At 44.8% G+C, this 26,745-nt stretch overlaps 1 protein-coding gene across 1 annotated transcript in view; it reads left to right on the top strand.

Moving 5' to 3' along the window:
* The first annotated feature begins 1,733 nt into the window (after positions 1–1,733).
* Positions 1,734–26,745, top strand: part of LOC144752371 (butyrophilin subfamily 3 member A3-like) — a 400,845-nt gene continuing 375,833 nt past the window's right edge. Inside the window, exons 1-2 of the mRNA XM_078640306.1 lie at positions 1,734–1,788; positions 2,111–2,476. Coding sequence (XP_078496432.1) covers positions 1,734–1,788; positions 2,111–2,476 — 421 coding nt within the window. The remainder of the gene's footprint in view (positions 1,789–2,110; positions 2,477–26,745) is intronic.

Raw genomic sequence — 26,745 nt, 5'->3', positions numbered from 1 at the left:
CAGGGGGGAGCTGGGCACCGCCTTACACTTGCATCTGAATAGGCTGTGGGCTGTCCGCACATAAAGGGCTGCATACCCCCCTGTAGTGGGTCTGCAGCCGAGCAGGAAAGGAGGAACTCTGTGCACTTCAAAGACCCTTCTTTGAAGTCTCCCCCACTTCAGTGGGACAACTGTGTTTAAGTACTGGACCACTGGTATCATGACTTCAGTACACTTCTGGACCATGTCCATTCTCCGAAGAAGAAGAATTGCTGTGATGCTAAAAAGACTACCGCTCTCTGCTAAACTGCTGTTTTCTGAACTACTTATTTGCTGTGTTGCCCTGCTACCTGCTGCTCTCTCTTGCCTGAGTGAGAAGGATTAGACTTGCATCAATAGGGCTAGCTGACTGGCCACCTGATCTGAAGTCTCAGGGACATAAAAAACTTTCAACCTGCCTGCTCCAGCACTTGGACTCTACAGTCTGTGAGTCTGCTCTGCCAAGTGGTGGCACCCCAGCACTAGACCCTTACAAGTGGGCCTAGGTGTTTGCTCCATGGGAACCGTTGCAGTATTTGCTGCAACAGCATAATCGATGCATTGACGCTGTTGTGGGAACAGGACCAGTGCATCATACTTGGATTCAGTGCATCATCATCACAACCGCTACTTCAGAACTAGCGCATCGTCTCCATTGCTTGGAGAAGATTGACACACCACCTCTACTGCGTGGAGAAACCCAGAGCATTACCTTCAGAACGGTCACATCTCAGAACCTTAGCATCGCTTTCTAAACCTTTCCCATCACTGTTCTTGCATGGAGAAAATTGAGGCATCACCCCACCCGCATAGTGAACACAGACATATCGCATGACTGCACCCGCATCCTCGCCGATGCAAAGCAAGGATTAAGGTACTTTTGTTCAGCAGGTCTCACTGGGGCGCTGCATGCGGCCTGTGCTCCCTGCTCAGTCAGCCTGAACTCTTTACTTTGTTTCGGTCTGACATGACGAGCTTATTGCTCCTAAGCACTACTTTGCAGTGTATTTTAAAAAAAAATACTCAAGTTCTACTTATTGTATTTTTGTTGTTTTGATCTTGTTTTATCTATTAAATTGAGTTTGAATTTTCTAACCTGATGTGGATTTTTTGTGTGTGGTGATTTTACTGTTTTACTGTTTGAAGTTTTGCACAAATACTTTACATAGTGCCTCTAAGTTAAGCCTTATTTTTTTGTGGCAAGCTACCAGAGGGTGGGCAAAAGTTACTTTAGGGTTGCCTGACCCTTACCCTGACTCGGATTGTGGTTGCTATTTGACTTAGGGTTACACCCCAGTCAACGAACAACCAATTTTTAACACTTAGTAAATCTGGAATTGCGTGAAATCCATGGGTGGATCATGCTTCACACATGAAATGCTTAAAACTCAGAAATATAATGCAACACAGCTAAATCTGCTGCATTGTGTTACATTTCTTTATACAGCTTTACAAGCCCAAACAAATCCGCCCTTGCTGTGTAAATCCCAAATAAGAATTTGCATTGCCCTGTGTCGCCTTGTGGGATGCAAACACTTAGTACATCTGGCCTTAATGTCTGGTTATATTGTGTGCATTCCTTTCCCCTGCTCAGATTTTGTGGCGAATAAACGACCTGTGGAAGGCAGGGGTAGAAACCCTTTCATATTGGCAAAGTCGATATACAATCATAGATTGCCATTGGAGTGTCACTATGGCAATGCTCACCACTGCCAATGGCGGAAAATGGTGTCTCCTTCCTGCTGGAGCAATACTGCACTACTACCTGTTGTATAATGATACCACCGTTTTTAAAGAATTACTACTCAGGTGCAGAATAGATCAACTGATACATTTGATTTGGTTGTTGAAGGTTCAGGACTCACATTGATGTATTCAATGACACAATGTGGAAATGGTTGTCTGCTTATAACAAGACCTATTAACGTGAAAGAAAATATGAATTTAGCTTAGATTTGTAAGAGTAGAAAATAAAACCCTTACAGAATAAAACATGCCTGGGCTGGTTCCTTCCAGTGTGCACCCTGTGAGCAGAACCACATCTGCTTTATCATTTGTGCTCAAAGTTGTTATCTTCTGTTTTCCTTGACAGGTGCAGCTCTACAGTCTGTGAATGCTGTTGGGCCCAGCCAGCCCATTTGTGCCATTGTTGGTGGGGAAGCCATACTTTCCTGCCAACTTGACCCCCCTATAAGTGCTGTGGAAATGGAAGTTTTCTGGGAAACATCAAATAGAGTTTACCTTGTGCATCTCTATGACAATGGGACGGAATATGATGATAAACTGGATGAGCCGTATAAAGGGAGGACTAAAATGATCAAAAAAGACATTGCACACGGAGGCGTGGCTGTGTCATTCACCAATATCACCCGCTCCGATGCCAGACGATACATGTGCGCCTTTCTATCTACAACCCCAGATGTGGAAACCTTTGCGGAATTTGAGATACAGGTAGCAGGTTAGTGTCCATGTGGATTAATTTGCATTTTTGTAATGATACAGGATTTGAAAGTCAAATGTACAGAATGGGAAAAGTGTTGTGATAATCTTCACACTTCAACATTGGCAAGAATGTCAGCACTTCAGCTCTTGAATTATGCTTAGTCATGGTTTTGTTATTGCTCAATGTGACAATTCGGAGCAGCTCTCTTGATTCCACCATAACCTTCCATGGGTATATAGTACTGGAAATGATGTTAAAGAGGGATTGTGGCACCTCTTATGAACTCATTCTATTTGGAAGAACTTCTTTGACACAGACCACTTCTTGCTGCTTCATTCTGTGTCCATATTTTAGAGCGCCAAACGTACACACTTTGGTTTGTGCTGCTTTACTGTGCCTGGCTGTCCCTCGGTTAGAGAGATGCCAGTCACTGACAATAAAGATTTGAAAAACTCATGTTTCATCTGCATGCTGGCATGCAGTAAACTTTTACTTTGGGATGTGAATTAGGGCCGGGGTGCCCCCATTAGAAAAACAGGTAAAAAAGAGGCCTTCAGTTTGAAATCAAGTCAATTTAGAAACTTAGTATACACTCTGTATAAGTATTTCGCAAGGTAAGGGAGACTTCATGTATTTGTGTTTGCTGCGAGTATTCTTTGTGGCAATATTGGGTAATCAACATTAAAAAATGTCTCACCTAGCCATACACCCGGCCTACACTGAAAAACGTGTTCTACCGTAGCGGTGCTTCATGTAGTGGCATAACGAAACTTCAGGGGGCCCCCTGCAAGTTACATGGAGCCCCCTCATGCTCCAGACCCATTCAAGCCTCCTGCCCATGTACAGTGCTCGAGGGGCCCACCGGGAGCTCAGGGTACCCCCCTGCACCGCAGGGACTGTGGGGGCTATCGTTGCGCCACTTACCCATAGGGGATCTGTAGCTGTATATGATAATTTGATGTGACACCTCGAATCAACCCAGCTTCCCAAGTAGAATGGGAATGTACCAGGAGAAGACACATATTAAAAAAAGGTCCTAAAACAACAAAGAGCGCAAAATCCAGGATGCATCTTTGAATGCCAACCTATGACAGTGCCTACGAGCTTTATCAGAATACTAGTTGATTCCCTGTCACAAAGCCCCTGTATGCATACATATCATTGTTTTCAGCATCAATTGATGTGATAAAATACTAGGAAACACTTAGGTTGTTAAATCAAAAGTCAAGGGCGGAAAACTGCATTGCTGTTGACTTGAATTGACTTTACAAAAATGTATCCAATGCCTGAGCCATCTTTAATCGAGCCTGGTCTTAAGGTGGCTGAAAGGAGGAGAAATGCTTTATTTCTCCTCGTTTTTGCTTTTTCCATGTGTGATGCCTTGTGTAGAACACGTGGAGAAAGCAAAATGCCATTGTTTGTTTATGTACTGGAAGGTGTCCCTTCCTGTACATAAACAAAAATAAATAAACCTCCCTGCTTGCAGCCACCCTTGCACTCTGGTCCAAGGGTGCCTGCGTTGGCGCTAAGTTGTGAAACTTAGCACCATTGCAGGGTGAAAATCAAGGCTGCACCCTATCCTTGATAATACGGTGCAGCCTTGCTTTTCCGAAGTGGCGGCGAGAGGCATTAAGCCAAGAAGGCTAACGACTCTCTCCGCCGCTTCCTTGCTAATATGTCCCTTAATCTTAAAACTAACGAAAACCAGCATCGCCTGTCATGTGGGCTATCTGTCTGCATGCTTATTTCTAGAAACCAACACAATTCATTCATCAACAGAGCCTCTTTGAGGAGCCAATCAATGTCTTCATCGATGCACACACTGAACTCCGAGCAGCCACAAAGTACTGTGCTGAGGGGGCCACCTGCAGCTCTGGGGCTTCCGCACACTGCGGGCCCTGCAGGGGCCTGTGTTACTCTCCTGCTGGGGCAGAACCACAACCTTACGCCTCCCCGGAACAGACATATCATGGAGAAATATTTGTATTTCTCCCTGGTTTTTCCTCTTTCTATGTGCGCTGCATTCTGCAGCACACACAGAAAGAAGAAAACGCCTCTCGGAATTGTTTTTGTGCAGGAAGGTGCCGCTTCCTGCATAAAAACAATCCTGACTGCGAGAAGGCACCATAGCACCGTGGTGCAAGGGTGCCTACGTTGGTGCTAGGCAGCAAATTATGCGCCAGTGCAGGGGGGAAAGGACAGGAATGCACCGTATTTAAGCATTCCTGCCCTTTCACATTGGCGTAGGGCAGCGTAGCTAGAAGACTTGCGGCCCTGCCCAGCACCGATTACACATAAATGAGGCAGTCAGCGCACATGAAGCAATGGTTTAAAAACCCATGTTTCACTGGAATTATATAAATCTCATGAATTATTTACATATTACCTGGACATTATCATTCCTATGAATTATGACTTTCATTCCAATTTCTTGTACACATCTAATTGGTCATAAGTATGAAAATGCATTAAACAAATTAAAGCACGGAAGCATACTGCTCCTATTTACATTTGCTATTAGTTTGAGCCACGTTTTTTCCATGAAACGTAAATGAAACTTCAATATTATTTTGAAAATGCAGCACATTGTTATTTGATCATCGAAGACAGTAGCAGTGAAAGCATTCACTTCTATATGCAAAGCACACTTTTTACACAGTAAACATACTGTCTATAAAACACCACATCATTAACACCATAAGTGAACCTTTTTATTATATAGGACAACACTTTAGCCAGAGCCACTGGAATTACGCGATTTTCTGGCTGCTGCATTTTCCACATAAATGTGGAATCTCCATATTTGCCACATGATTCATACTCTGCTGCATAATCTGCAGATTTCAACGAAAAAAATATTTCTATCTGAAATGGACCAAAAGTTGCTAAAATTTGCAGCAACATGTGTTGCCACACAGTTCGCATTGGTCACTTTTCTGTTGCTTATTTCTGTATTTGTGTGTCAAAGGGGTACGAATCAGGTGAAACGTTTGCACAGACAGTGCCAACGTGTAAAAAGTTCACAATCACGAGGTAATACTAACACTAAATTTGCCGCAAATCGCCACATAATTTCCCTTCTTTTCAGCATAATTTAGTCAACTCTGACACATAATGTGGCCCTTCCCTGGAGCATACTTCCAGTGTTCTTTGCAATAGCCCAGTACTGGCTCAGAGCTTAAAAGATCAAATTACGCTCAGGGTTTCCCAGTAACAACGGGAGTGGTGCGGCAGATGGAGCTATGACGAGGCCCACCGGGTGGAAACCATGAATATTATACTTACCGTGGAGACTGAGCAACATGGCCGATGCCTGGTGGAGCTGTCCCATGCAGCTATAGAGGAGTTTGGTTCACCCACCCGGCCGTCACCTTCCCAGCCGGACATTGGACACCGTTTTTCTTCGTCTCCCCGCTGTGTTTCCTTCCCTCCACCGCCTCCTCCCTCCCCTTACCAGCTGATATGTTAATAAGTCTTGTTACTGTGTAAACACCGTTTTTTTTCCTTATATTCTTGGCTCCTGTAACTGATGTAATTTTGCAACCTGTAACTTGCTGATCCTCATGTAAAGCTGTGGTGCCCAAGCAACTTTGGCTGATGCCCGGTGGAGCTGTCACATGCAGATATAGAGGAGTTTGGCTCTGGTTCACTCCTCGCCCGGCACCTACCCAGCTGGACATCGTTTTCCTCGCCTCCCCATTGTGTTTTCCTAAGAAAAATGTTCCACAGCGGATCTTGTAGACAGCACCTCTATTTTCCGATGTCCCTCTAATATCCAATTTGGTGTTGTGCTGATAACCTCCAGGACCTGCTGCGGTTTTGGTCCTACTGGAAATCCAGACAAAAACTTAAGAAACAGAACAGAGGCAGCACCAAGGATAAAGTAGCCAGGACCATGTAGTATCAATAAATAAATTCTTTTATTTTCTCATTTATAGGACAGCCAACGCGTTTCGCTCCCCAACAGTGGGAGCTTCGTCAGGGCTGAAAACAACACAGAAATACACCAATATTAATAACACATACCAACATAACATTTACAATAAACAAACAAGGTTTTTTTAAAAATTATATTGCAGTTGTGCTTTGAACGAGACGAGATGGCCAGACTAAAAAGAAGGTCACAATAATAATCCTATATATATTTCTTGGAAAACATCTTGCATTTAGATCCAAAAATCCAAACACAAAAGTCATACAACTTGATGGTTCATATAGGACATTGGTAACCAGAACCAGATATGAAAAATTATAAAAAAGAATTACATCAGGTAACGCAGATAAAAATAGCCATTGAATGAAACCCGAGTAAGAAGAAAAAAGAGGAAAGCAAGAGAAGGTGAAGCAAAATAAAATAAAGTAAGAATAGCCATTGAGTAAAACCCAAGTGAGGACAGGGCAAGAGTTGACACTATACACAAGATGTTCTCACCAAGTGTGTTGGTCAGAACTTGAAGCGACGAGAAATAACGTCAATGTCGTCGTCCGATCCAAACAATACAGAAGCTGAAAATAGTACAGAAGATCAATTAATATATGAGAAATGATCCAGAAGTCAAGCCCTAACAGGTTTTAAAAGGCATCAGAACTCCTTACCCTATGGCAAACTTTCGATATCCAAATAATATTTCAGCCACGTCAAGGGTATATATTTAAAAGACACAATTCGTCCAAGAAGTTCCACTGAATCAAAGGAAGATAAAGAGGATTTCAATCAATGCACGTCAAGAATTTAATATTAAAAAGCTAGTTGCTGGTAAGCCATATTATATATTGGCCATGTCAAGGATATCTACTTAAAAGACACAATTCGTCCAAGCAGTTCCACTAAACCAAAAGATGATAAAGAGAATTTCAATCAATAAGCATCAAATTTTAGTATTTAAAAGCTGGTTGCTGTTGAGCCATTTTGTACAGGCTAGTCACAAAGGACAATATTGTCTATATGGACTTAACACGCGGCGATCGGCATTCCTACTCGAATCAATATTATAAAATTACTCACAAAATTAATGTAAGATTTCTGGTATCCAAAGGAAAGTAAATGCGTAGACCATAATAAGCTGCCACCAAAGTTGCTGTAATGAAAAAATGAAAAGAAAGGGGAGCACTGTATATACATACATTGTAAATCACGACCCCACACAGTAATATCATTTATCCAAAACAGTAAATCACATGAGGGCGTATCGACTGAAACCTAAAGGTCCTGCTGAAGAATAAAACGCTCACAATCCCAGCGTGTACAGACCCCAAGCGTTTCGTGACATGTTTAAAACATACCCCGGGGCTAAAGACAGGGGAGCACTATATATGCATCCATTGTAAATCACAACCCTACACAATAACATCATTTATCCAAAACCGTAAATCACATGAGGGCGTATCTACTGGAACCTGAAGGTCCTGCTGTAAAGTGAAGGCTCACAACCCCAGCATATGCAGACGCCAAGAATTTTGTGACGATTTCCAACATACCCAGGGGCTAAGGGATACAGGCACGTTTTTACCCCGACATCCAAGGAGAAAATAAAAGCGGGTGCATGGGAGACACACTGCAAGTTAGTAAAACGCTGCTGCCCCGGTGCCTACTTTTCAAACAATACAAGAGGCAGTAGCGTTCAGAGCCCACCCCCCTTAAGACCAAGTGATTAGAAACGGTAACTCGGCATATGCCAAAGTTGATAAGTAGCAAATTAACCAAAGTGTGGCGCAAACTCACCTGAAGAGCCCCTTGTCAGAGCGGTGTCCCCATGACGGATTCTATCGGCAGTGATCCGCCCGGTCTGGTGCGCTTTTAAACGCCCCGCGTATCAGTCACATGGTGTACAATAACATACACCTGTGTTTGTGCAGTTGACACGGGAATCTCGTAGCTTCAACTGGGGACGCAAAAATAAAGAAGGGACTACACAGAGTCCCAATAGGACGGCCATAATGGACTGACCTCAGAATAACAACAGCCTTTAGTAAAAGCACTGGGAATTCTCGTGACTGCAACCGGGGACGCGGAAATAAAGAAGGGACTACACCGAGTCCCAATCGAGCGGCCATATTGAACTGACCTCAAAATGCAAACAGTCTTTACCAAAAGCACTGGAAATTCACCAGAAACGCGATTGGCAATTAGAACTAACTAATCAAATGTATGTATAGAAAGATACATCTAGATGTATATTCCAATTACGGACTCCTGAAATTAAAAAACAACAAACGCCGCGCTCTACCATATGAAATGCCGAGCCAAAAAACCTGGATAGAAATTCACATCCACATATATATTCTAATGACGGATGTCCCTCCAGGGCCTTTGAAAAGTAAAGAGAACGGATGATAGGAGATTGAGGCAAAAAGTGAAAGATAAGTAGACAAATCAAAAACAAGTCCCCATTCAAAACATAAAACATCCCACCTAACTGTGAATCAAATGGGAGACAACACCCAATGGCATTCAGTATACCAAGTGAGAGCAACACGATTCACATCGTGTGAATACCATCTCTATATGAACATACAAAAATACAGTCAACAACACAGCAACATAAAGTAAGGTCAGAATCACATTTAGCAAATGACATGAATAAAAATTACTATTAATCATACTGGGATATCATCATTTCTTCTCTGCCTAAGCCAAGATACACAATAGGAGGCAATCATATCCTTTATACCCCAACCATGGTGATGCAGAAATCAAACATCAGTGTGAGCACCGGGTACAGGGATTAGTCACTCCGGACAAAATGAGCCAAAGAATTGACACTGCAAAGGTGGCTCAATATTACATTATAAAAAGTAGTGCATCTCATTGTCCGAGTTATGTCCCTGATTAATAGCTCTAAGGCGACATATCCACTTGGCTTCCTCTCTCCTTAGCGTAAGCTCCCTATTCCCACCTCTTTTATTAGGCGGAATGTGCTGAATTGCGTGGAACCAGAATGTATTATCATTGGCATGTTCCAAATTGTAATGCTCCATTATCGGATGCCTACTGTCCCTATTTATAATCGCCCTGCGATGTTCTTGGATTCTCATTTTGAGTGGCCGTATACTGCTGCCTACATATATACGACCGCAGGGACATCCTAGGACATAAATAGTGTGAGTGGTGTTACAATTACAAAAATGGGTAATCCTAAATTGACGCTCAGGGTTTCCCAGTAACAACGGGAGTGGTGCGGCAGATGGAGCTATGACGAGGCCCACCGGGTGGAAACCATGAATATTATACTTACCGTGGAGACTGAGCAACATGGCCGATGCCTGGTGGAGCTGTCCCATGCAGCTATAGAGGAGTTTGGTTCACCCACCCGGCCGTCACCTTCCCAGCCGGACATTGGACACCGTTTTTCTTCGTCTCCCCGCTGTGTTTCCTTCCCTCCACCGCCTCCTCCCTCCCCTTACCAGCTGATATGTTAATAAGTCTTGTTACTGTGTAAACACCGTTTTTTTTTCCTTATATTCTTGGCTCCTGTAACTGATGTAATTTTGCAACCTGTAACTTGCTGATCCTCATGTAAAGCTGTGGTGCCCAAGCAACTTTGGCTGATGCCCGGTGGAGCTGTCACATGCAGATATAGAGGAGTTTGGCTCTGGTTCACTCCTCGCCCGGCACCTACCCAGCTGGACATCGTTTTCCTCGCCTCCCCATTGTGTTTTCCTACCTGCATTCCCTACCCCCGTTTACCATTCCCCCTCTACCTCTTCACTCCCCATAAGACGCGTGTAAGTGCTAATAATCTCACATTATTGTGTATTATTATGTTTCTTCTTTTCTACTATGTCTATACTTGTCCACGTAATTATGGAACCTGTAACTCACTGATCCTCATGTAAAGCGCTCTGATACCTCTAGCCAGTGCTATATAAAACTTTGCAAATATATAAAACACATTTGTTTGCAACCTACAGCAATATATATTAGATTAAATACTTAACCATGTTGCACTTCACAGTCCAGTGATATAATCACTGGATTATTTTGACATTTATAAACCATTCGGCCTTCAACCTTGATGGCCCTTACTCAATGCTTTATTGGACCATAACAAATTCGCTTTATACATGACTTTCTACAACAGAATAATAGTTTACCCAACTCAATGAAAAAATGAAAAGCTAAGTTAGGCCTGACAGGATTGGTTGGAACCTGTCACCGGCAGATTAGACATAGACCTCAGACATAGACCTCAGAAGCTACCTTTTAATTGGCTGAGATCCCTCTCTGTGCGGGTGGGTACCAAAGGTCAGAGAATTTTTAATTAACCGGGATGCCTGAGACAGAAAGGCGCAAAACAGGCCCTTTTGCTGCAGGATACACCTTCATCGACAATATCAGTACGAGGCTGTTTTTGTCTAAACAAGTAGACGTCCCCCTCTTATGGACCTGGCACTGACCACCAAGGTCATGTATTGTTATGTAAATGTACTTATTTTTGTAATATGTTAATGCTTGTACAAAGTATATCAAATGATATTTATAGTTAAAACAGAATGAAAAACGATATAAAATATTTATATGAAAAAGAATATATAAAACAAGAATAAAAACATATATGGTCATATATGGTCTTGAATTGTCTATGAATTACAGAAAGTCGCTTTGATACTTGTGGATACTCAATAACTAAAGGGCAGTTGTTTATTATTTGTTTGCTACAGAGAGTTTTCTCTCTTTTTTTCCCTACTTGTCAATTGTTCCCTACGACTAGCAAACTTAGTAAATGTAGGGGTCCCCCGTTTTCCAAAAACAGAAAGAACAGAACAACCATAGAAAGAGAAAAGGCAGAACAAAGAATAGCAGCGGTAACAGCCCGTTAGGGTCTAGGAGGGAATAGATGTGTTTTAATCGCCCTCCTAAACACAAGCAGATGATCGATGGCGCGAATGTGGGCTGGTAACGAGTTCCAGAGCTTTGCCGCTAAATAGCAGAAGGAACGTCCTCCCGCTCTGCAGCATTTAAAGCGTGGAACTAACGCCAAATTTTGGCCCATTGACCTCAAGGAGCGGGAAGGAACATAGGGGGTTAGAAGGTGCTCAAGGATCTGAGGGGAGGACAATTTAAGAATCTTAAAGGATAGACATAGAGTCTTAAATTCAATCCTTTGAGCCATGGGCAGCCAATGGAGTTTCCGGATGGATTCCTTCGCTGAACAGAACCTAGGTAGGCCCACAATGGCTCTAGCCGCAGCATTCTGTATGCGCTGCATCCGGATAACTTCCGCCTGATTGGCTCCCAACAGGAGCGAGCTAGCATAATCAAGCCGCGAAAGTATGTTGGCCTGGATAATCAGCTGTCTAGTGGGAGCATCAAAACATTTCAGGATTGGCCTAATCCCACGTAAGATACCAAAGCATGTGGCAGCAACTTTTTTGGTATGTCCACAGAAACTGAGGGCGGGGTCTAACCAGACACCCAGATTTTTTACCTCAGTTACCGGGATGGGAGGTATACCCAGCTCCGGAGGCCACCACTGGTCGCCCCAGAGGTTGCTATGATTACCAACGATAAGAACCTCAGTTTTCTTAGCATTGAGCTGTAGGCAGTTAGCTGCCATCCAGCCAGCCACTGCTGTCAGACCATCCCTGAACTGGAGGCTTTAAAGTCGGAGTCCCCACTAAGTGTAACCGCCAGCTGTGTGTCGTCAGCGTATGAGACCATAGTCAAGCCCCACTGCTTGGCGACCGCAGCCAGCGGCTGTACATACAGATTAAACAGCGTGAGGGCTCAGTGCCGACCCTTGAGGCACTCCCTGCTCGATGGAATAGGGTTTGGACTCAAATGGAGGTGTAGTGACCCTAAATGATCAATCCGTGCGGGTCTAAGCGGGTCGGCGGGAGATCCGGATTTTACTTTGACCGCCAACCTATCAAGCTCTTCCTCCGAAATTTCGGGGAATAAGGATAGGATCATATTAGTACTAAGATTGGGCCTCTGGTCCTCACTCGGGGAGTTGGTACTAGGGAAGGCGCGATAGATAGGATGTACTTTTTCTACCCATGTGAATAATAACAACTGCCCAGTGACCTACCGAAGGGGAAGAAATTGGGCTAAACTACCAAAAGATAAAATGGACCCAATTTTCACCAACCAGATACTTTTCGCCCCAGGTGACTCGGTGGGCAAGAATTATCAAACTTATTGTAACCATATTACTGATACCCTAGGCGAGCTTGTCCCCATGAAAAGGATAAAGAACAGAAGGAAACCTTCAGCTCCCTGGTTCAGTGAGGAGCTGAAACTGTTACGTAATCAGTGCCAACAGGCAGAGAGGAAGTGGCGAAGATTCTATTTAGAATCTGATAAGAAATTGATGAAGCTAGTGCAGGCTCAATATAAAGGGACCATTGCCAAGTCAAAAGCTCTCTTCTATGTCACCTCTATACTACAGCAAAACACACAAGATGATGGACGGAATGTTGCACAATGGCAAAACATTCACCCCCAGTCACAGATCTGGGTTTAATCCATCGTTATTTTGCTCACTAAGCCACCCCAGTTCAGACATGGCCATATGCAAATCAGTCTTGACCCTGTGCCTCATGGGAACAGTCCAGCCTGAACTGCCAAGCCATGTCTTGCCTGGACCGGAATCAAGCATCCTAGGACTGGTTTCTTGCTATCAGCCGTCTTCAGCCAGGATAGCTTGACTCCAATGGCGTAGTGACCAAGGGGCCCACGTCTGGGCATACCCTTCCCACATAGGGTGAACAGCTAAACACACAAGATGATGGACGGAATGTTGTACAATGGCAAAATATTCACCCCCAGTCACAGATCTGGGTTTAATCCATCGGTATTTTGCTCACTAAGCCACCCCAGTTCAGACATGGCCATATGCAAATCAGCCTTGACCCTCTGCCTCATGGGAACAGTCCAGCCTGAACTGCCAAGCCATGTCTTGCCTGGACCGGAATCAAGCATCCTAGGACTGGTTTATTGCTGAGGTGAATGTATGACATTGTTCTGCATTCTGTCCATCAACTGTTGTTTTTGCACCTCTATACTACAAGCACCTAATAGCACAAAAGCTCTCTTTAATATCATAAGAGACCTCTCTAGCCCGGCTTGTACGGGCAATAGGGTGGTTGCAACACAAAAACTTTGGGATTACATTTTCATCTTTTTTGATGAAAAGATTGCTAAAATTGTTGGGGGGCTTGACCAGGGTAAGGCCAGCAGTCAGGATGCATTTTCTCAGATAGTCGAAGAGGAATCTCAAGCAGAAAAATCTATTGAGTGTTTCCAACCTCTCACTGAAGAGCTTTTTAACAGCCTCACTCTTAGTTTATCCTCCGGATCCCCCTTAGACCCCCTTCCTCATAGGATTTGGAAAGAGTATGGACCTGAAATATTTCTGTGGATGCGATTGATCTGCTGCCAATCCTTGGAGGAAGGTGTGGTTCCGGAGGTAGGGAAGCAGGCAGTGGTAACTCCCCTGCTCAAGAAACCCTCGCTGGACCCAACAAACCCAGCCAATTTTAGGCTTATATGTCTCCTGCCCTACCCTATAAAAATTTGGGAAAAGGCTGTCAGCAAGTCTCTGTTGAGTTATCTTGAAATAACAGTTTACTGGACAGGGATCAGTTTGGTTTTTGCCCTGGCCATGGGACGGAAACTGCGCTGGCAACCGTGTTGGATACTCTGCGAATGCGAGCCGACAATGGTAATTCATCAGTGTTAGTGTTATTGGACATGTTGGCCGCATTCGACATGGTAAGCTATGCAGTATTGTTAGGCAGAATGGAGAGACTGGGTGTGAAAAGCAAAGCCCTGAAATGGTTACAATCGTATTTGTTAGAAAGACAACAGGTAGTAACCATGACACCGTATGCCTCTTTGGTTTGTCACGGAGTGCCACAGGGGTCGGCAATGAGCCCTATCCTTTTTAAAATATATTTGCGTCCCTTGATTCCCATCATATAATCATATGGCATTGATTTGATCAACTATGCCGACGACACTCAATTGGTGTTTTCCCTGAAAGAGAAGCATGCAGGTTCTATGGACACCTTTCAGGAATGCATGTGTTGGGTCTCTGGTTGGCTTAAAGTAAACTCTCTGCAATTTAATGAGGGGAAAGTGGAGGTGGTCTACTGCTCAGATACTACCGTGCGAGCTCAGGTTTTCCCTGGGGGCTGATCCTCTGGTCCCAGTTAAAATAGTACGAAACTTGGGGGTACTTCTTGCGGAAAATCTTCAAATGGTATCTCAAACTAATAAAACAATTAGTGTATGCTTTGTCCTGCTAATAGCTCTTAGACAGATCCTTCCTCTCCTACCCAATGAGGCTAGACCCTTGGTGGTGAGGAGCATAATCCAATGTAGACTGGACTATTGCAACTCCCTATATTTAGGTGCCCCATTATACATCTTGCAGGGGCTGCAAAGAGTCCAGTATTTAGCAGCAAAGTTGGCACTTAACAGGCAGAGCAGCTCCTCTACCACAATGGCTTTGAGAGATCTTCACTGGCTGCCGATAAGGGACAGAGTTACCTTTAAATCATTGTTCATTGTATACAGAACACTGCATAGTATGGACCCTCTAGCAACGCAAGAAAGATGTACCTGGTACAAGCCCACCAGGCTTTTTCGCTCGTCCAGTGTAAACCTGGCAACAGCTACCAGATTTATGAAATCCAGGATGGGAGGTAGGGCTTTCGGAATAGTAGCATCCCGCCTGTGGAATGAGCTACCCCAGAACAACAGCCAAGTCAATTCTCTGATGTGCTTCAGAAAGAGTCTGAGGACCTGGCTATTTGCTAAAATCTGAGATTACTGCACCCCCACACTAAGTTCCGTTTTCTACTGATTTCATCTGATTAGGTTTTCCAAGTGCCAGGATACCCGTAGGGTGACAGCCTGCGCTATATAAGTGTACGATACGATACGATACATCCATCACTGACTTTGTAATAGGTGACCGCTGCAAACTCTCTGGTCTGTTGGTTATCCGATGGAAGGGTACCTTCCACAGCGGGAGACCCGATATCGCTCTATCTTGGAAGAGCCATCTCTTCTCTGACTCCTCCATTCTCCACTCCACCAGATATCTCATCTGGGCTGCCCTGAAGTAGCCCATGAGATTTGGGGTTCCCAACCCCCCTTCCTCGGGAGTCAGGTAGCTCAGCTCCTTATGCATACATGGCAGCGCGCCTGCACATCCATAGGGGAGAATATCTTTTTGTATGGATGCAATAATTCCTTTAGGAGTGGAGATCGGGAATGTCTGGAATAAATACGGAGCCTTGGGTAGGATGGACATCTTAACTGCTGCTATATGGCTTAAGAGTGAGAGATGGTGGTGCCTCCAACTGGCCAATTCCGCTCTAATCGATCAGGACAGCCTGGCATAATTCAACGCAACTGTTTGACTAATGTTGAGGCTAACTCAATCCCCAGATACGGGATTGAGTCAGTGGCTTGATTCACTGGAAACTGTTTGCTCCACGATGCCGAGCAACCGGGCTCTCTTGACAAGCTAAGAGCCTGCGACTTGCCTAAGTTTAACCGGAATCCCGAAGCTGTATCAAAGACATCTAGTTCCTACAAGAAAGCTGGGAATGAGCTCTTGTGCGATTCAATGGAGACCAAGATATTATCCGTATATGGGCTGATGGAATATTCTTCCCCACTGAAAGGGTTGCCCTCAATGTTAGGGTTGTCTCTAACCCTCTGGGCCAGCAGCTCGATATATAAGGCAAATAGGAGTGGTGACAAAGGACACCCCTGCCTGGTGCCACATTGGATGCAGAAGGCCTGATGGGAGACCCCATTTACCCTAATCGATGCAGTAGAAGAACTATAACAGCTCCCCACCCAAGATCTGAAGCGTTCCCCCATGCCGAAGTGGGCCAGTGTTTTTGGCAAGTACCTCCAATCTACCCGTTTAAAGGCTTTCTCAGCGTCGGCCATTAATAATATCACATCACAATTCGTCTGATGGGCCTTGTCAATCAGGTGTAAAATTTATTTGGTCTTGTCCCCACTTTGGTGATTCTGAATGAATCTTGCTTGGTCTGGGTCTATTATAAACTGCATCATTGGATCCAGTCTCCTGGCCAATATGCTGGTAAACAGTTTTAGATCCATATTTAGCAATGAGATGGGGCGGTACGAACCACATATCGTTTTATCCTTCCCTGGCTTGGGTATCACCACAATAGCCGCTGTCAGAATGGCAGTGGGAACCTATCCCAGACCCCCAAAGGAATTAAAAAGTCTTGTCAATATAGGGGCTAGAAGGTGGCAGAACATCTTATAGAAAGGTGTCAAGAAGCCGTTTGGACCCCGAGACTTTAGGGGCTTAAGGCGAGAAATCTCCCCGATAACTTCTTCATTCTGTAAAGGTGCATCCAGGGAGGCAGCTTGGTCTACGCTCAACTTAGACATGTGGGCGCCCTCTAGGCATGAGGACACATGATGTTCATCTATGTCTTCTCCCTTATATAATTTGGCCTAGAAGTCCCGGAAGGCGCAGGCTATGTGTTCGTCCTCTGTAATTCCCTCCACAACATTTCTGGTTAGTAATTGGACCTTTGTCTGATGGGTCCTAGCTCTAAACTTGGTGGCCAGCAGGCACCCTGACCTGTCCCCCTCTATGTAGTTAGAGTGTTTTAAGTGGAGCGCCGCATATACCCCCAGTCTAGGTTCAGTCCTGCGAATTGTGCTCTCGCTATCTTCAGTTGCCGCCACACCTTTGGTGCCCCGTGCGACTATGCACTCTTTCCAGCTTTCCTGCTCTTTAAACTGTGCTGTTCCCGTTTCTCCCTCCACTCCTTATTCTCTGCTGCTGTCATAGCTATGAGCTTCATTCAGACAATTCCTTTTAAGGCCTTCCACAGTGTAGAAATAGATATGTCTGGGGTGTCATTTATCTCCAGAAACTCAGATATGCATTTAATAAGTTGTGTCTTCACCTTTACTTTGTGTAACTTATTTTTCTTCAAGCACCATTGGCCCACGTGGCTCCTTTGTGGGGGAAGCTGTAAGGTGTCCCTCACTGCTTCATGGTCAGAGAGTGCCGCTGGTTCGATTTCCACCTCCCTGACTGCTTTATTCAATTCTGTTGTCCCTAGTGACTAGTTCAGATGCGCATAGGTCCCATGCGCATGTGAGTAAAATCGGTATTGAGAAGATTGTGGGTGAAACTCCCTCCACATGTCCACCAGGCCCATGAACTGTAGCCAATATTTGCCCTCCCTCGACATTTTCCCTTCTTGATGAAAGCGATTCCCTGACCGATCTTTTATCACATCCATGGCGATATTCAAGTAGCCCCTCACCGTGACCATCCTTGCCTGTGCATTCATAATCTCCATGATAGCTGCCTTCCAAAATCTCTCATGGCCCGAATTAGGTGTGTAAATTGAACTTATGACTATAGAATGACCCCCAACAGTGAGTGTGTAAGCTAGTAATCTCCCTTTGATCTCAGCTACCTTTTCCCCAACATCTCCTCTGAAGCATTTTGAAATTAAAATGGCCACTCCCACTTTCTTCTCCGTCTAGGAGGAGAAGTATTGCCAGTGAAACGCTTGTGACCTCAAGCGGTGCCAGTCCATAGCCAGGAGATTGGTCTATTGTAAAAGGCAGATGTCTGCTTCAGAGTTTTCCAAATATAAAAGTATAGCTCTCGTATTAATGGGGTTCTTTAGACCCTACACATTGAGTGTAAGTATCTTCAACTGACTAACTGACATCGTCCAGAAAACTGCATTGTGCAAACCCAGGCCATGGCTGCCCCTCAAAGGCCTTGCAGCACCCCCTCCCCTGCACATCTGCTCCTCCCTCGCTTGATCCTGTGTATGTATTTCAACCATAAGACCTTCTTTGTGCATACCAAGTCCCTCCCTAACCCCAACGAAAGAGCAAATTATACCCCACAATTGTCTAAGGCCAACGGTCTAGTCCAAGTGTCCCAGGAATTCCATAGAGTTGGGTGCATATTGTGGTACCCATTTCCTCCCCCCACCCCGTCACCCCGCTCGCCAACCACCATGCTCATTGCGGTGCACTTATTTGACCCATGTAGTCTCATTTGTCCTCTGCAGGTGTTTTCTCTGAGGTCAAGGATTCCAGGACCGCTTGCCGCTCTTTTGCTATCGTTGCCAGATTCTGTTTGCCACCAGGTCTCTGGGATGACCTTTACGGACTCTCCACCACCTGTCTCGGGGGGTCCAGCACTTCCTCTCTCTGGGTCTTCCTGTTGCGAATGATCTATTCCCAAAATCTGGCATGTTTGCTGTAAGGACCTGAGTTGATGTAATTTACCCCCACCAAATATCAAACTGAGGAGGTGACACCAATAATATGCAATTTCTGAATTGCGGAGGCGTGTCGAAGCAGGTCGGAAATCTCGTCTCTTCTGTAGTGTAATTGCTGCCAAATCCTGGTACAGCGCAATAGAATGCCCCTGGTATTTAAGTGGCTGTTTGTCTCTGGCTTTTCTTAAGATAAGCTCTTTCAGTGGAAAATCTGGTAGGTAGGCCAATATTTCTGGTGGAGGGGCCGGGGCTCGGCGCTGCAGGCCTACCCTATGTGCTCGCTGTATCTTAATTACAAAGTCTTATGATTCCTCTAGTATATCCCTAACAAGGTTTTGAAGGTAGAATATAATATCAGAGCCTTATTCCTTGGTTGGAATGCCTTTCACCCTTATGTTATTTCTATGGGAGTGATTCTCTAAATCTTCAGTATGCACCTGAACATCGATTTTCCGCTCCCTTAGCAATAGTTCCTTTTGTTGTAGCTGCTCCACCTCTTTGTCCCGGGACATCTTGTGCTCCTCAATGCTATCCTCCTGTTCCCCCATTGCATCTACATCTCTCAAACTTCTTTCAGTTCTTTTGCAAATTCTCCCTTGAGGGCCTGGAGGTTGTCGTGCAATGTATTAAACAGAGTTTCCATAAAGGTACTGGTGACCGGCTCTTTAGCATTGGCTGAGTCACGGACCACGAATGCGGGGGGCGAGGCCCTCTCCTCGCTCATTCTCGATGTCTGGAGTTTACTCAGCATTTCCTTAAGGTTCCTTTCCTTGTTTACCCATGCTGAGGCCATGCTCTCCTCCAGCATTAGGGCCTTTCAAAGCTAGATATTTCAAAGCTATTGGCTCCAGGTAGGTCTGTTTACTGGGTAGGACTGGTAGGCAAGCTATTGTTTACCGCTTTCGCTATACCCTGCACCCTAGGACAGACCCTTGTCCAGTCCATTTTGTTATATGACATTCGCTTGAAGTTCCTCTGCTACTTCAGTTGTTTCAGTAAGTTTATTAGGCATGAGGGAGGGCCCAGTTCTACTGCGATCCCCGATGACATGTTTGAATTGACTTTCAGCAGCGTCTAAACTAGGTCTTCCTCTCCCTTCGGCCCTAGGGCCCACTGCAGATAGTCCGCAACCCTCTCTTCTACTTCCAGGACCTGACCTGGGCCTGAGATAGTCTGCTTCCTAACAGGCACCCAGAATGTGGGCCTCACCGCTCTCACCTCCACTTCTTGGCTGACTCTTGTACACCTTTAACCTTGCTGCAGCGATGGCTCAGCTGCAGAGGATCCACCAAGCCCCTCACAGTGCCCCGGCCCTGATCAGGGGATTATCAATCGTGTCCCAGCCTTTCGCCTTCTCTCCGGAAGGTGCATCCCCCGGGCGTCCTCCGGCTCAGCCACCCTCTGTCTTCAGCTTCTCTGCAGCCTTATTGTCCCTTTCCTGCTCACTGGAGCTCTACGATCCCTGTTCTTTGTTTGAGTGAACTTTTCTGGGGGCCCGTCTCTGTACTGCCACTTGTGTCATCTGGCTTCCCGCCCAGACCCTCTTCTGGGTCCTCTCTGCACCACCTGTGACAGGTGGTGCAGAGAGGACCCAGCTCTCGCCTCTCTCCTCCTCTGCTCCAGCTCTGGCCAATGAGATCTCCTCTCCCTTGTGACTGAAAGTATGCTTCCTGGGAGCCTCCGTCAGCACTGGGCCTCTGCTACAGAGCTTTCAGCGGGCCACTGCGCTCAATCTCCCGCCCTGCTCCATACTTGCAGCAGACAGTACGCCCATATCTCCACCGCCATTAAGCTAATACTTTTGCTTCTCCTTCCCCGCGTCCACACCTGCACTAGTGGCCCTCTCAGTCGCTGACTCGGCTTCGCTCCTCATCAAACTATCGCAGCCATCTTTTCCGTTCACCGCCGCAGCCATCGAGCGGAGTCAAGTGGTTCCTCCTGGGCGAACCCCCACTACGAGAGTGCCATTTGGTAACTGGGGGCTATATGGTGATGTAGACAACCACACTAAAATGTGTTAGCATAACTCTTGATCTGTAGTACTTGGCAGAGTTAGACAGAACACAACAACAATACACGTCCTCGTCAAGTTTCAATCTGGCAGATCTGTGTTGTGCTGCTCCTTGTTCCGGGAAGTTAGGTGAACTTCGACTGTGCTTTGTATCCTATTGCCGGCCTACTAATGATCAACCAAGCTGAAGCAGTGCTTCATCAGGGCGTCATACGCTTTGCAAAGCATGCCAACTGCACTGCTGATATGTCATCAGGGAGATGATACAGGTCTCGCCATTATCTTTGTTGAAACACATTACCTAGAAAGAAAATCTTGTGACTTTTAAAGTAAATGTATTCAAGAAACACTGTTGCCGGATAGTGGATAACAGAGTACAAAGACTCCTCCCCTCACATCATTTCCAATCAAGGGCACGCCCTTTTGTGAGAATTCAAACATGAGCAAATTTAAACCAATCAATGAAATCATTGAAAGGCAATTTTAAACGTTTGCATGGAAACAGCAGAAGTACAACAATTAATGTATGTTGAACAGGGGCCACCTGCCATGGTTTGACAAAGAAGTCAGTTCTCAGTGTTTGAAGGCTACGATCATTGTGGACATTGTAATTACCCTGTGAAGTTACCATGTCTATCTTCACATTATCACTATGATCAGGCCTACAAATGTTGCCTTTAGTCATGCACCCACTCTATGAGGAAGTGGCTATTTACCCAAATTGCACATAATCTTTGCTATTTACCCGAGGGCCAGCAAAATAATACATAATACTTCCTGTTAACACTAGCTAGATAGTAGATGTGCAAGTTGATTGGCTGACGGATAAAAAGTATGAAGGAAGTCTTTAATTTACTGGCTGTTATGTTTTACAACTTGTGGAATAGTGTTCATGTAATATTCTATTGCTTTGTTATGAGGTGTGGGAGTTCTAATCAAATCAGTTAGTACTCTGGCTGGCTGAGGGAACGTAACACTAAGGTAAGTTGCCATAAAATGTCTTTAAAGAATACCTTGGACTGCTCTGGAACTTATCAATAAATCAATTTGGTGACAAGTAGCCAGTCCAGCAGAATGCCAGGCAATAAAAGGTGATGAACGAACACAGGCGGTGAGAGGCTCCATCGCTTCAATCCTGGGAGTGGGGACACTATCGGCCCAGCCCTGTCAGTAAGTGAGCCCATGATTAGTGCAGCTCTTCCTTCTTGGAGTGCTTTGAGTGGGTTCATTGTCTGCCCGACCCCGTTGGAAGTTGAGGGTTTGTTACCTGGGAATTCAATATTACAACCCCTCAAGTGTTTTTGATGTTTTGTGGGAGCAGCATGCATGCCTTGGCATGTCAATTTTACTATCCCCACGCCAATATAAATCAACTTGGGGAAGGTGTTGGATAGTAAAGGGCTGACATTTACTATTCCCACTCCAATCTAGACCAATATGGGGAAGGATTTGGATACTAAGAGGAAGAAAAGTAATATTCCCACTATAATATAAACCAACTTAAGGGAAGGTGTTAGACACTGAAGTGGTGACATTTACTATTCCCACTCCAATATACACCAGCTCGAGGATGGTGTTGGACACTAAAGTATTGACATTTACTATTCCCATTCCAATCTAAACTAATTTGGGGAAAGTGTTGGACACTGAAAGAAAGAAACTTACTATTACCACTCTAAGATAAACCAACTCAAGTAAGGTGTTGGACACTAAGGGCCTGATTATGAGTTTGGCAGTTCTCTGCTGGGTCAGCACCGCCCGCATCGCCAGACCCGTCGTGAGGCCATCTGCCTTCTTAGGAGTTTTTTCCTGGCTGGTAGGCTTTTTTTTGTGTTTCCATGTTGGAGCCCTTCAAAAACAGGCATCTCAATTGGAATATCAAAAACAGTTCATGCATGTGGTGTGAATGCACAGAGGGGGGGGCACATGTTGTGCTCCCCTGAACATGTGCTCCCCTGTGTGCATTCATAGGGAGCAGAGGCATCAGGCCTGTCCCCTTTGTTTCCTCTCCAGCAGGGTTTACATCGAGGAGAAACCGCCTACTATGCTTGGTGAGACCATGGCGGCCCAGCCGAGCATAAGGTTGCCTCTACACCACCGCACCACCACCAGGGAACAGCAGGTCCCTGGAGGCTGTAGCGGGGCTGTGGCTGTCCCACCGCCAAGATCATAATTGGGTTCTGGGGAGACTGCTGCCACTGCGCCCCCACAAGTTTGCTTGTCCATGGACCACCAGACTCGTAATTTAGCCCTAAAAGGGTAAAACATACTATTCCCACTCCAATCTAAATCAATTTGGGGAAGGTTTTGGATACTAAAGGGATTACATTTACTAATCCCACTCAAGTCTAAACAAGCTTGGAGAAGGTGTTGGACAAAAAATGGGTAAAAATTACTATTACCATTCCAATCGGAACCAACTTGGGGAAGGTGTTGGACACTAAAGGGGTGACATTTACTGTTTCCATTCCAATATAAGCCAACTTAGGAAGTTGTAAAAATTAAAAATGCAAATTAATTGCATCAAACTCAAATACAAAATTTTGGCCTACAATATATTTAAAAAAAAAATACAACTACACACTGAATACTACAATCATCACATTAAAAAATTGTTCAGTCTTCTAAAATATATTATAAAACACTAACTTAGGATACTATTACACACAAAACATAAATTTAAATAATAAAATGTACATTCATTTAGTAATACAATTTCCCAAATTCTCATTAATATTTTCTAGTATTCATATATTTTTTCAAAATAACTACATTTGTTTAAAATAAACAAATAAAAAAAGACATGTAATGAAAAAAATATTTAACAATGTTTATTTTTTCCTTTCTAACTTTGTGTATTTTGTTATGCAATTAAATCAATGTAATACAAAAAAGAATTTTAAGTCAAACATATACAGAATTACAAATATAATATGTAATAAAAAATCTCAAAAACATTTCAAATATTTTAAAATATTCAATATTTTATTTTAAAAACAATAACATATTTATTTTTTCAAAATAAAAATAAAAATAAAATAAAGCTCTAAAATAATACAAAACAATTTACAATTAATGAAAAATATTCATATCTAAAAAACGCATTAACCTGAAAATTGAAAATGATTATACAAATGTTTTAAACTACCCTTCCCTTAAGGGGCAATTTCTCCATTAAGGTGCTTGGGCTCCGCCACTGCCCTAATTCACATCTGAAAGTAAAAGTTTACAACATGTCAGCATGCAGATGAAACATTAATTTTTAAAATCTTTAGTGTGGCACTTCTCTACCAGAGGGACAGCCAGGCACAGTAGAGGAGCACAAACAAAAGAGTGTATGTATGGTGCTCTAAAAATTACACCATGATGCAGGGCTTACCTTTTTACAGCCCTCAGTGCAATGAAAGTGGAGCTGCAATGCCATCAGCTCCTCCGAGCCGATATAATGCAATCCCTGAGCATTTCCATACACAGCCCAGACATAGGCTGCACGTCACATTGATATTCCTAGAAAATCCCACCCAATCGGGGAATCACAGGGTAGGCCCGCAATCCTGCATGGTGATGCCATGACGTGATCCTGCAACCAGTCCTATATCTTCTAATACCTTCCCCGATCGTGTGGCCCGGCTTCACAGTTCTGGGACGGGAAATGCAGTAGTGCAGACCTTGGTGCACCTGAATCGGCAAGGCAGCTTGCCCCGCATCAGCGATCGTGGTTTATTTTAAATTAAAAAATTAAAGGTGAGCTGCCAAGCACATAAAAGGTAACATCTTTCACCTTCAGCCAAAACCATGGAACTGCTAAACCATATGATTGAGGTGATAGTAAAAATTCCAATTCTCCACTTTTCTTATCCAGCGCATACCACAGATGATTTTGAAGAGAAGGGAATGCATGTTTAATTGTTTACATGGTAATACAATAGGTGGAAAAGAGCTTAGATCAATCTCCCCTATCAGTTCAATAATGACATTTAGCTTGTGTTGCCTCTCTTATTGATTACGTTTAATTTCTCAACCAGTCACAGCTAAAATATAGTACTAAGCCTCGGATGTTACTCCCACCAAATTTTTAGTTAGTGTTTAGGAATGACAGCTATGACACAGTGTTTTAAAAAGCTGTTCATACTGAAATAACTAGCAAAGTAAACAACTATGAGCAGATGTGGTGCTGGAGAAGAGAAGCAGCACTAGATTTGGCTTTGTAATGTAGTGTGTTGCCCCTGTGGTGGGCCGTGCACTGACTGTTGCTATGGGACGCTCCGATAGAACTCAATCCAAGCTCTCCTTTGGCCCCAGAGGTCCTAAGACGAAGGATGACGCGGGTGGAGGCAGAGCGGCGGATCGGGAAGCCGCAGATGAGGCACAGCAGCAGGACTTACGTGGGATACTCCTTGCCATGGACAAATATCTACAGGGCGGGATGACTACCCTGGGCACGAAAATAGACGCACTTACATACTGCAAGGATCATATGGCTGAACGGCTTGACAAACACGCGGAGCGGATCGATATGTCAGAGCGTCGGCTCACTGAGGTAGAGGAAGCTCAGACCTCACTTGATTTGGAGAACAAGCAAGTTGGCAGAGCTATGCAATCCCTCCTGGACAAAACTGAGGATATGGAGGCCCGATCATGCCGATGCAACCTACGTATCACGGGTCTTCCCGAAACTACTCAGACTGGCAACATGGAGCTATTCGTCGAGGGGCTCCTGAAGAAATTGCTTAGGGACACTGCGTTTTCATCTATGTTTATAGTGGAGAGGGCACACCGTTCGCTGGGCCAACGACCCAAGCCAGGGGCCCGCCCGCCCCATCATTGCCAAGCTGTTAAATTACCGAGACCGCGATGTGGCTCTGAAACTTGCCAGACAAAAGCAGCCGTTACAGTATGAGGGCTCGGTGCTGTCCATATATCCTGACTTTACGGCCAGGGTGCAGGAGGCCAGAAAGCAGTTTGCTCCTATGAAGCACCAATTGCGTGAACTGGGTGCTGATTACGCAATGCTATACCCAGCAAAGCTACGCATCAACAGACAACGGAGATCCATGATCTTCACAGACCCCAAAGCATTGCAAAAGGCCCTAAAAGACTGGCAGAAGGAGAAACGCTCGCTAAGGAAGGAAGACAACGCGGTGGAGGGGGGGTCCTTGGAGGAACAGGACTGAGTGAAGCATTGTGTATAATTTGATGCTGCCTTTGTAGCGCGCAGTTTGGCGGCATTTGTGTGCGGGGGAGGCTGGGGCGAATGTTACTTATTATTCTTTGCAGGTATGCGTCTTGTTTGAGGGACCTGCCTTTGGCCTAGCATCCAAAGCTGGAGGGGACGACAACTATTCTACAGGTATCCTCTGTTACATTCTCGTGGACTAACTGCTTTTTGAACTCAGAAAGTGAAGGATGATATTCTGTTCCCATGTCTTGTAAGGTTTGACCCTTGCTTCTTTATATCTTACTCTGCTTGAGAGGCCTCACCCAGTATTTACAACACTTACTACAAGCCCTGGGAGCCCTCTGCTTCTGAGTGTTTTTGCAGTTTGAGACATTTCATTATAAGGATTGTGATTTTCTGCAACTTTTAACGGTGTAGTATTGACACCCCTTCTTTCTTTGATTTCTGGGACGGAGGGGTGAAGGGGGGCATTGAACTTGGTTCTGTTTTTTGAGTGGTTTACGCATTGTATTTGCCAGCTACATCTGCCCTCGTGTGATTACCACTGATTTCCCACGTGCACTCAGGGGGGAGGGGGGGATGGGTTGAATGGTGTGGGACATTGGTTTTTGATTGTTCTTGTATCGGGGTACGGGTGGGGGGCTGGGAGATGTCTGGTGGGGCGGCAGGATGAACGCGGCCTAGTTGGGGTAGGGCAGGCGTGGGTGGGGGGTTGGGATGGGGAAGCTATGGGAATTGTTCTTATGCAATGTTTTGGATAGGTTATATTGTTTATGACAAGCAAACGTGATGGGCAAATAGGCAGGACTATGCCAGCTGTGCTCATTG

Source organism: Lissotriton helveticus, chromosome 5_1, assembly GCF_964261635.1.
Source record: "Lissotriton helveticus chromosome 5_1, aLisHel1.1, whole genome shotgun sequence".
In the NCBI taxonomy this organism is placed as follows: Eukaryota; Metazoa; Chordata; class Amphibia; order Caudata; family Salamandridae; genus Lissotriton; species Lissotriton helveticus.
The sequence above is the reverse complement of the archived record's forward strand: the minus strand, read 5'-3'. Positions and strand labels throughout refer to the sequence as shown.